At 50.8% G+C, this 12,026-nt stretch overlaps 1 protein-coding gene across 3 annotated transcripts in view; it reads right to left on the reverse strand.

The window, feature by feature from the left end:
* BCAS4 (breast carcinoma amplified sequence 4) overlaps positions 1–12,026 on the reverse strand; it is a 62,990-nt gene that overhangs the window by 35,915 nt on the left and 15,049 nt on the right. For all 3 annotated transcript variants that reach the window (XM_057703010.1, XM_057703009.1, XM_057703008.1), the window contains exon 2: positions 10,179–10,250. In XM_057703010.1, the coding sequence (XP_057558993.1) occupies positions 10,179–10,250 (72 nt within the window). The remainder of the gene's footprint in view (positions 1–10,178; positions 10,251–12,026) is intronic.

The following is a 12,026-nucleotide window of genomic DNA, read 5'->3' on the forward strand; positions in this document are numbered from 1 at the left end:
CCCTGGCTCCATGTGCGCCCACCTGCCCTGGGGCCGGCCAGGCTCTGCAGGGATCTCACCAATGTCTGAGACACCAAGTGTCATCCTGCCCCAGGGACAGGCCCAGGAACAATCCAGAGTTCCAGGTGGGGACCAACCTCAATGCCTCTTGGGACCCAGACTCAACCAGTATCACTTACCGAACTGCAAATTAATTATCCCCACCCCCCAAACTCCCAACACCACCAGCTCCAAACTAAATATCTTTATTTTTAAAACCAATGAGCTGGTTTTCCAAAACCAAATGTAAAGAATCAAAATCTCTTCTCTAAACTGAAGTCAAGGTAAGTCGAGTTTCTGTAACACTGGAACTAAGAATATCAATGAGAAGAGTTAATAATAACCATTAACATCAATGATGTTAATGAAAACCACAAATCTCATTGTCACGGTGCTTCCTACACGCAGCCACTGCGCTAAGCATTTCCTGCGCATTACGCACCTGGTTAATTTTAAGTTTCTTCTGCTTGGAAGGACCCCAAAAGCGACTGTGAACTTTGTGAAGCTACATCTTTCCCTTGATCACTGAGATCGGACACTTAAGCCCCCATTTTCCTTCAGAGACAAAAGGACCAAGCCTAACCCTTAAGAGTGTGTGTGTGTGTGTGTGTGTGTGTGTGTGTGTGTGTGTGTGTGTGTGTGTGTGACAGAGAGACAGAGATTCTATTTCCACATTACCATGTCCTGACACACAGAGAGGCAGCATCCAGATCCCCTGGAGGAAGCCTGTCTAATGCTGATTTCCAGGCCTCTCCGAGGCTGGTCTAGCTTGTGTGGGGTCAGCTGGCAATCTGTTTTCAGCCAAGCTCCAAGGCTATGTTGGAGTGGGCATCCGGGCACAGTCAGAGAAACACAAGTGGGCACAATAGGACTCAGACTGGAGTTTGAATTTAGCTCTACCCAGCATGAGCTGTGTGGCCTTGGGCAAGTCACTGCACCTCTCTGAGCCCACCTTTGCTTGTCTGGACAGGGAAGCAGTCACGATGGTCCTTGCTTCCTTGGAATGTGGTGAGGACAGAACATTCAGCACAGTGTTTGGCATGGCGTGTGCAGGCAGCTTCTGATACGGTCCTCAATGAGCCCCACCTCCTGGAGTTCAAGCCCTTGTGTGATCCCCTCTCCGAGACTGTTGCCTGGACCTAGAGATTGGCTTCTAATGAAGAGGAGTCAGTCAACGTGAGATGTGGCCCTCCTGAGACTAGAAGACTGTCATACTGTCTTGTTGGTGGTCTCTCCTGCTGCCTGGTTCATGCATGCTCCCCGCAGCCCCTCTACTTTCTCACTTGCCCTCTCCCACCAGCTGTGATGAAGCAAGTTGCTGTAATGGAGAAGCCCACCTCCAGCCAACAGCCAGTGAGGAACTGAGACACTCAGTCCAATGACCATGAGGAACTGGATCCTGCTCAGAACCACCGAATTTGCCTGGACATGGTTCTGCCCCTGTAGAGCCCTGAAATGACAACCGTCCTGGCCAACACCTCAATAGCAGCCTGTGAGAGACCCTGAGTCACAGGGCCCAGCTAGGCTGCACCAGCGTCCTGACCCACAGATACTAGCACATAATAAACATCATTGCTTACATCGCTAAGTATGGGGGTAATTTGTTATGCAGCAATAGCTAACTAATACAAGGTGACAACTCAGTATAAAATTTTAATTTTAAAAATGTTTTTGAAAACTGTACCCATTTCCCCTCTTCTTTCTGCCTAAGAATATGAGACTTGTGGTTCTCCTGCCATTCGGCTCCCATCACTTTTCAGGATGACACCTCCCCCCTTGCCCTGGGTTTCCCAGAAGCCACTCCATCGCTTGCATGTCTAAAACCAACCTCTTCTCTCCTGGCTCCTCTCCTCTGGTCAAGGCAGTGCCATCTCCCTGGGCACCTGGCTCCAAGCCCACTGTCCTGAGATACACTCCTTCCCCATGCCCTGACCCCATGGGGCAGAAGAGCAGCTCTGAGAGGGTGGCATCTGGCATCAGGCTGCCTGGCCTCAGTCTCTGCCCTGACCTCTCTGTGCCTCAGTTTCCTCATCTGTAAAATGGGGATCAGACTAGTGCTTCTCTCAGAAGAATGCTTTGGGGATTAAACAACATCACCCATGTCTGCACGTGGCCCACATATGCGGCTCATTTGGCCCCCAAAGTGTTTTCGTTTTTAAATTTGACTTAGTTTCCAACTTTAAAATTCAAGTAGGGCTCTGAGGAGAAATGGCTGATTCTAGGGTTGGGGCAGGGAAAATATAAAAGCCTGAAGCATCTTGTAGTGTCAGAAAGTAAGAAGATGTTAAAAATAAATAAATAAATAAATGAATAAATAAATAAATAAAGGATGGGGCACATCAAAGGAACACAAGAGTCAACCTGAAAGAGCCAAGTGGCCCAAAGTGGGACAATTTGAACAAAATAATGTAACATAGGAATATAACCCCAAGTGTAAAATAAATACACACGAGTGTGATAGGAACAGGAATTGAATGGGCTGTGGAAATGGGGAAATGGTGATGTTACCGTGGAGCCAGGCCACCAGCCCAGTGACGGCGTGTGGGTGTCACGTGCCCCTGATGTGATGTGCTGTGCTGTGATGAGAAGGAACCTCGGCTCTGGGATTCTCTCCAGAAACTCACAACTTTGTCTAATCACAAGAAAAACATCAGACAAACCCAAATTGAGGGACCTTCTACAAAATACCAAATACCCCTCACAACTGCCAGTCAGGAAAAGTCAGGAAAGAAAGGAATTGTCACAGACTGGAGTGGCCTCAGGACACCCAACAACCTAAGGTATGTGGTGTCTTTGATGGGATCCTGGAACAGAAAGAGGATGTCAACAGGAAGCCGGGGAATCAGATGCAAGTGTGGAACTTAGTGAGTAGCCATGGACCTCTGTTGATTCCTTGGTTTTGACAAAGGTACGGAGGTGAGGTTAACAGTGGGGGTAACTGGATGAGGGGTGTCTGGGAACTCTCTGCACCTCTGCAATTTTTCTGTAAATCTAAAACTATTCCAAGATAAAATACATAGATACGGCTTTAAAATATTCAAGTGACTAAGTGTGGATTTATAACTTCTCTCGAAAGTCAGTAGCTCTAGAGCCCGCAAGCCACAAGTGTTGAGCCCACGTGCCACAACTACTGAAGCCCGCCCGCCTAGAGCCCGTGCTCCGTAACAAGAGAAGCCACCACAATGAGAAGCCTGTGCACCGCAACTAAGAGTAGCCCCTGCTGGCCGCAACTAGAGAGAGCCTGCATGCAGCAACAAAGACCCAACACAGCCAATAAATAAATAAATGAATAAATATATATTTTTTAAATGGAAAAAAAAAATTCAGCAGCTTAGGCAACACTGGGCCTACCTCTCCCCAGGCCCCGCAGGCTGGGCTAAGCAGCAGCTGCTTCCTCCCGCTGGGATGTGAGCACCCAGTCTTCACAGTCACCACCCGTCCGTAGCGCCCCACTCCGGCCCCCTCACTCCCGTCCTTATGCCGCCTGGCTCCTACAGCACCTGCCTTTGTTAGCTGGGGTAAGGAAAAGTGCTCAACATCCTCCCTTGTTTCCCCACAGGCCAAATTTCTAGAGAGAAGCCCATCCCTCAACAAGGCTACACTCGGGAGAAATTGCGGTGATGAAATGAAGAACAGAAATTCATGGCAAAGCCAGAGCACTGGGGATCAAATGCAGATCTTCTCTTTCTGTTAACTTTTTTTTTTGGCTGTGTTTGGGCCTTCGTTGCGGCAGGTGGGCCTTCTCTAGTTGTGGCGAGCAGGGGCTACTCTTTGTTGTGGTGTGCCAGCTTCTCATTGCGATGGCTTCTCTTGTTGCAGAGCACAGGCTCTAGGTAGGCAGGCTTCAGTAGTTGTGGCTCACAGTCTCAGTAGTTGTGGCGCATGGGCTTAGTTGCTCCATGGCATGTGGGATCTTCCCGGACGAGGGATCAAACCTATGTCCCCTGCATTGGCAGGCAGATTCTCAACCACTGCGCCACTAGGGAAGTCCCTCTTTCTGTTAATTTCTAAAGAGGGGAGGGACTTCCCTGGTGGCACAGTGATTGGGAGTCCGCCTGTCAATGCAGGGGACATGGGTTTGAGCCCTGGTCCAGGAAGATCCCACATGCCGTGGAGCAACTAAGCCTGTGCACCACAACTACTGAGCCTGCGCTCTAGAGCCCGTGAGCCACAACTATTGAATCCATGTGGTGCAACTACTGAAGGCTGGGGGCCTAGAGTCTATGCTCTGCAGCAAGAGAAGCCACGGCAATGAGAAGCCCGCGCACCACATGGAAGAGTAGCCCCCACTCTCCACCACTAGAGAAAGCCCATGTGCAGCAACGAAGACCCAACTCAGCCAATAAATAAATAAATAAATTTATTTAAAAAAAATAAAGAGGAGAGAACAAGTGAGGATCAGGAGGGACTGGTCTTAGCAACCCACAGGGGTGAGGGGAGCGTGGCAGAGAGGAGATTCACGGAACACTCCCCGCCTTCCTCCAGATCCGCAGGCACTCGAGGTCAGTGGGTCTGTGGACCCAGTGGGAAGGTCCCTCTCTGCAGAGGCTTCTCCACTGGTTGAGACTGAGGGCAGAGGGAACTCTCTACTCCTGCCCAGAAGGCAGCCTGCAGGTCATCGGGGGCGTGGGGGGGGGGGTGGCGGGGGGGAGAAGGTAGTCCCTGGGGTCTGAATCACCCCCAGACCTTCCTCTTGGCTCCCTTAAGAGCTGGGAACCGAAGGTAAAAATCAGGGTATTTAATGAGAGCCGGGTGAGGAGAGGCAGGATACCAACACCTGGGAGCGTTCGTCACGGGCTGGGAACAGACCCTGTGGTACAGGGACTGTTTTCTCTTCAGCCTTGTTTTATAGGTGATGAAACTGAGAAAAACGAAATGAGCTGGGCAAGGTCACAAAGCTACAAAGTGGGAGATGGAGGATTCTAGTCCAGGTGGGTCTGAGGCCACCTGCTAATACCAGAGGTCTGCAGACGTGTTCTGTCAGGCCCACGCAGAGCCAGCCTCATCAAGCCTAAAACCCCAAAAGTATTACAACCAAGCTAGGTGCCAAGATCTAAAATTAAGGATATTTCCCTTAGAAACCCAGATTTCTGGCTTCTTGTGAAAAGTCAGAAGACCTGGCCACACTGGGCCTATGTTCCATGTGGCAACAATCGGTTGGAGCTGGGTGACAACAGCCCCCTTTGGTTAACCGTAGTCCCCACCACTCCCAAGAGTCTCCCCAGCATGGCGTATGTGGCCACCCCGTGCACTGTTCAGCTTACAGGGGAGTGGAAGGAAAGGGACACATTTCTTTTCTCACACCCAACCCACTTCACATCATCACATCACAGGCATGTGAGCCTGTGCTTGTGCCCACTGCTCAGAAGAAGAAAGATATCAGGGAAGAATCAGTGCTTTTTGAGCCTCTGCGGGGATGAACCTCCTGCCCAGAGACCCTTCCCCAGCCAGTCCTCCCCGCTCCCCGGAGCTGGTCTCCGGAGCCCAGAAGTCTGGGCAGTGGATGCAGGGGGGTTATCACAGAGCACACACGGCCGTCCAGGGTGATGCAAAGCCCAGAAGAAGAGCCAAATGCACTTGACCTAAGAACACACACCAATGCCAAATGCAACTGCTGGGCCGAGGCCAACAGGAAATTTTCTCCATTTATGTGAGTGATGGGAGAGTCCGCTCCCTGCCAGAAGGTGGGCCCGAGGCCACTGGAGTTTCCGAGGGCCCAGACAAGCTGCCCAAACCCCCGAGGGCACTGAGCTGGAAGGCCTCACAAGTCCAGTTTCGGTGGATAAACTTATCGATGTTGTGACCCTCTGGTGCTTGGATATTGATATTGACGACCTCAGCAGCTGCTATTTATGGGTCACTTAATACATAGCAGGTACCGTGCTAAGCGATTCTTTTTAACTGAGTGTAAATGACACACAGTAAAGAGCCCAGGCCTTAGCGGACAGCTCAATGAACTGGTATGTGTGTTCACATCTGTGGAACCACCACCCAGACCAAAGCACGGAACACCCCTTACCCCATAAGGCTCCCTCTGGCCTCCTCCCAGTCATGACCCCCCTCCCAGAGCTAACCTCAAGCTGACTTCCATCACATGGACTGGTTCTGCCCATGCTTGAACTTCATACATGGAGCTCCACACAGGAAGTACGCGTGTGTCTGGCCTCTTTCCCTCTACAGCACGTTTGTGAGAATCACCCGTGTTGCTGTGCATGGCAGGTCATTCTTTTCCACTGCTGTGCCTTCCAGCATATGAATAAGCAACAATTTACCTACCCCTTTCTACCACTGATGGACACTGGGGTTGTTTTCAGTTCGGGGCACGATGAACAAAGCTGCTGTGAACATTTGTGTGAGTGTCTCTGTGGATGCTTGTTTTCATTTCTCTTGGGCAATTATCTAGGATTAGAATTGCTGGGGTTCAGGGTAAGTATATGTTTGACTTTGCAAGAAACTGCCATGTTTTCCACTTGGCTGTCCCTTTGTGTATTTCCACCAGCCAATGAAGGAGAGTTTCAGTTGCTCCACATCCTCATCCACACTTGCTAATGTCTGTCATTTTCACTTTGGCCATTCTAGTGGACGTAAAGGGCACTCATCCCTGCCTCATTTATTCCTCGTGATAACTCTTTGGAGATGGGTACCATTTGCAGTGGATGAAAGATGGTCACAAAATCTGTGCATTCCTTCCAGGAAGAAGTGGAGTCTATGTCCTTTCCCCTTCGATCTTAGTGGGCTATGTGGCTGCTTTGACCAATAAGATACCACAGAAGTGACACTGTGTCAATTGGCATAATGCCTCCAGAGACTTCTACTTCCCATCTGTTGGAACACTTGCTCTGGGAGGCCAGACTGCCATGCTATGAGGAAGCCCAAGCTGGCCACGAGGAGAGGCTGCATGGAGGAGAGTGATGCCAACTGGTCCCCAGCCCTCCAGCCCTCCCAGCCCAGACATCAGACAAGTGAGGGAAGCAGCCACCCTGGACGTCCCCATCCCAGTAAGTGCCACGTGGCTTGGATGAGCCACACCCTCTGGGCCCTGTTCTGGCCCACATAATAAATTGGTGATTGTTTCACACCACTAAGTTTTGGGGTAGTTTGATGCTGCAATAGATAATCAGAATCATTATCTCCATTTTACAGAGGAGAAAATAAAGGTACAGAGAGGTGACATGTTATGCCCATGGCCCCACACTGGGAAGAGTCAGAGCTTGACGTGATGGCAAGAGGCATTATATCTAAGATCAGAACAGGTCACAAATGCTGGTCATGTAGAATGATCTGGAACAGACTGGCAAAGGACTTAGTACATCACACTGGAAGCTGGACTCTCATTTCCAATAGCCTGATTTTATCAGAAATAAAGCATTTCTCTCTGGACCGTGCACCAGGAAGCCCAGCCTCCTGGGACCTCTAACTTCATCAGTGTTTCCAAAGACCAAAGCAGGGCCCCAGGAACAGTGGTCCATGGTGTGATATCACTTCCTCCCAAAGGTTCCCATTCATCCCTAGCTTGGATCTCAAGCCAGGGCCAACAGCTGTCCAGCTCTCGGTGCTATAGAGCCCACAACACCTGGGTACAGACATACTAGATAAGCTGGGCAACAGCTGCTGGGACCAAGAGGATTTCTATAATCTAGATGACATCAGCACAGAGCCTCACTGTAGGAACTGCAAACTCAACGCCTCCATGGGCCACAAAAGCATCATACAAGGCACATTCTATTATCAACATAGACATGGTCATTCGCACATAAACACACTGAAACAGTCTTCACTTTCAAGGAATTGCACTCTCTTCCATTTCTTAAAACACCGGACTCTCTCGATCTGGTTGATATTTGCCTGCTTTTAGTAGGGCCTGAAGTACAGAGAAATGTTCTCTACCATAAAACAAATCTGGACAGCACAGCATGGGTGCACCTGGCAGGTGGCCGAGGGGTCGGGGAGGCTCCCGTGGGGAGCAGCAGGGACACACGTGCTCTCCACAGGGGGCGGCCACCGTGCAGCTGCAGCTGATGCTGGCCGGGTGAGGACAAGCACCCAAGGGGCGGAGGGCAGGGGGTGGGTGGCAGGGGGGTTGCAGGTTGGCAACAGATCGATGCTTTTCCAAGAGAAACTGGAAATCCAGATTTTTTTGCATGACATTCTATAAATGTTAGCAGCTCATTCCCTTTTTTTTTTTCACCAGAAACATCATCCAACATGTCTGCAGGCAGGATAGGGCCCATGGGTCACCTTGCGACTTCAGTATTAAAATTTTTGCACAGATGCATCTCAAGGCATTGAGTTGGGCAAGGACCTTCTTGATGCTGCATGCAACCTTGAGCCTCCTGGCAGCACAAACGCAGACTTTCCACCATGGGAAGCCTTGAGGTTTTTAAGGCAAGGAAAGCCTGGGCCCCTCTCTGTCTGTCCAGGCTGACTTCTGCCCAAAGCTCTCATTGTGGGTAGATGGTGGGTATCCCTTCACGGGAGGAGGAGGGGCTGAGATTTGAGAACAAAAAAGTCCCAGGACCGCCCATCCCCACCATCTTCCCAATCCGCCCCCTGTGTGGGCCAGCACTCTCCCACTGTGCCCAGCATGTCACCCCCACAGCCCAGCCCCTCTGCCTGGATGCCGCCCACTCCACGCCCTCCAACTCCTGCAACTGAATTCTTCCTGTCCCTCTTTCAACCCCTAAATTAATCACCACCTGTTCTGCAAAGGCTTCCCGATTTCCCAGGCAGAATTTAACAACTCTACACTTTTTTTTTTTTTTTGAAAGCAAACTGAGTCTTGGGATTATGTGCCCAGTTCCTTCTAGAACCTCTTTCCCTTTTCAAGACCTCTACAGCCTCCCTTTGCACCTGGAACACACCTCCCGGCCAGCGCTTTGACCCTGGAGGACAGCGGCTGGTACACGGAATGGTCTCCCCAGCAGTCGGGGGGGTCGGGGGACAGGGGGATAGAGACAGATCTGTCTCTCTTTGCATCCTCAGGCTCACCAAGGGACTGGTCACAGAAGGTGCCCAAAGTTTGTTGACGAAGAAAGGACTATTCAGGCTGTTCAAAGTCAGTCTCATTACCCAGCTCCCACCTGGACCCACATCTGAACTAAAAAAATTGGCTCTCAAGAGAAAAACACACATAGGTCCTTGTGGGAACGTTTGCGTCTTGTCCACTGCAGTGTCCCAGGAGCTGGCACAGGGAGGCATTCAGATGCCTGTTGAATTATGGGGATAAAGTCATACCCATCATGGTGGATTGCTCTGAGGTGAAATGGGAAGATACGTGAAGAACGCTCTGTACGGTGTCCGGCACAAAGAAGATGCTCCACAGACGTCACTCCCTGGGGCTCTCACAAGCGTCCCTCCTGACACCTGGTACACATCTCCCTGGCTGGGCCCAGTGGGGCTTCCTGTGCTCCAGGGAGAGGCAGGCCTGGTCCCAATATGGAGCTCTACCCTTTGGGCCTCCAGGCAGAAGCCATAAACCCTAGCTGCCGGTGTGCCTTTAATAAGCTTGGCAACTTCCAGAACATTCTATCAGTGCTCCTCAGGGCCCCACACCTGTCTGGCAACGATCCTGGAGACACAAGGAGGTGTGGAGACCTTGTCTTCCAGACCTAGGGAACCATCCTCCATGTTCCAACCCACCCAGCCAGGAGGATCCGCTCCCGCAAAGCAGGGCAGCAGCAACTGGGGAGCGAGCGAAGGACTCAGGAGGGCCCCTGATGCCCAAGCCCGCCACGGGCCAGGGCCCGGCCAGGAGGCTCCTCCTAGGCCTCCCAGGCCCGAAGCCACTTCCTGGCTGCCTCCACGTTTGCCTGGCGAACTGCGCAGAGCGAGGAAAGTTAAATATAGTCTTAACCATCCCCGCCGCACGGCTCCCCGCATCGGGGCCGAGAGCGCCACCTGGTGGCACAGCCCCGCCTCCTCGGAGGAATAAAGGCATCTCCGGGGAAGGGCGTTATCAAGATGGCCGACTCAGGGAGCCTGGGGTGGAGAGAGGCAGAGGGCGTGAGCTTCCCCCACGGCCAGCCACTGCCCCCGCCTCCTGCTCGCGAAGCCACCACCAAGATGCTCCCCAGGGAAGCCCAGGAGGGCCCTGAAGCCTGGCCTGGGCCTCCACCCACGCCTCCCAGGCAGGCACTCACCATGTCGGCCAGGCTGCAAAACTCTTCCAGCCTGAGGAGCAAGCCCTCGATGGTCTCCTCCACCTCCTTTGCCTGAAAAGAGACAATATCCCGGAGATTAGCAAGTGGTTTCCAGGGAGACAACCGCCCTTCATTTTCTTTTCTTTCTTTCTTTTTTTTTTTAAAGCAAACTAAATCTTAGGATTATCTGCCCAGTTCCCTCCAGACCTACTTTCCCTTTTCAAAACCTCTCTAGCCTCATTTGAAGTCGAGGTGTGCTGGTGGTAATCTTGATGCCGTGGACACCTTTGTTTAACCTCTCTGGTTAAAGCCACCGTGGACCATCCACTCTATGAAGTTCTCAAAAGAGGCAAGATAAATAAATACTAACAGGAGATAACAAAGTGACCCTTATCACCTCTATTGTTCACATGAGGAAACTGAGGCTCAGAGAGGTCAAGGAACCTGCTCAGGGTCACACAGCTAACAAGCATTGGGGCCCTGTTCTCACCTAAGTTTGAGTCCTGGCCTCAAAGCCTGCTCTTATCAATGCTGAGAAATGCCTCTTGAGAAACACCACGGAGAGAAAAAGTGAACTGCAGGAGAGGCAGAATATAAAACTATCCTTGTGCCAACACCAAGAAATGCACATGCTTCAAGAGAAAGGCCTGGGATGATATTACCAAATGCTAATAATTAGGGGATTTACTTATACTGAAAAAGTATTTGTTGTTTACCTGAAATTCATATTTGACTGGGGTTCCTGTAGTTTATCTGGAAACCCTATTGATAGTGCTTACTTAGCCGTGGGGAGTAGGGACTGGTGAATGTGCTCTGATGCGGGAGCCCTGAATGTCTTATGTCATCTGAAGGGTCCAAACCTCAAACGTTATCAAGTCCCAGGCAGTAAGGTAAATGAATGCAAAGCAGGCCACTGGTGCTTGGGGTGATCTGAAAAGCACTTGCCCAGTTTTAGAGCAGTCAGCCACTAGCAGCCACCAGGAAACACAAGGCCAGGGTTGCCAGAACCTTCCATTTTCAAGAGAAGCCAGAAATTCTAACTTTATGGGAAATGTCCCAATTTTTAAATAGTGGCACAAATTAAAAAAAAAAAATTTTTTTTTTTAATGCTCTATGGGCCAAACAAAACAGAACGTGAAGAGTCTGCCTCCTTTAATCACTTGTGTAAAAATTAGTTTGAACCCTTTTTCCCCTCAAGCATGTACCTTTTTCATGACTTAAAAATACCTGTATCTTTTTTTTTTCTAATTACCAGGCATCTAGGAAGAAAGTTTGGCTGGAACATGAACCACTCTCTCTGGCTTACCAGGCCAAATCATTCTCCTCCAGGGAGGTGTCCCCAGGCATTTCTGGGCAGGCCTGGCACCTGCCCCCCTCACCTGAAGGCTGCCCTCACCGCCCACTTGTCCCCGGAGAAATGTTTATACAGTGCAGGAGCCTGCCGCCTGCAGCCTGGGCCGTCGCTACCACAACCAAATAAACGGCTGCACAAAAAAACATCTTTCCGGCTAGAGTATAAATAGTACAGAGCTGCAATTTTAAACTCTGGAACCTTCATCTCACAGCTGGGACTATTTCTGTGCCTGACTGGGGGAGGCTTGACAGGGGAAGGGGACCACAGTGGAGGGAGGACTGGAAACACACAGGAAGTCCCCCTCCCACCTCCCAAAAAGTAAAAGCGTGGTTAAAAACAAAACAAAACAAAATGTCCTTAATGCACTAAGGGAGAAAGAAGGAGCCACAGGCCACTGAGATGGGAGGGAGGAGGTTGGTGGTTCCTTCTGATCCACAGGAAAGCAAGAGAGATGGGAGAGGGCACAGATGCCCTGTGCTCTGTGATGGAGCACA

This window comes from Hippopotamus amphibius, chromosome 12, assembly GCF_030028045.1.
Source record: "Hippopotamus amphibius kiboko isolate mHipAmp2 chromosome 12, mHipAmp2.hap2, whole genome shotgun sequence".
Taxonomy (NCBI): domain Eukaryota; kingdom Metazoa; phylum Chordata; class Mammalia; order Artiodactyla; family Hippopotamidae; genus Hippopotamus; species Hippopotamus amphibius.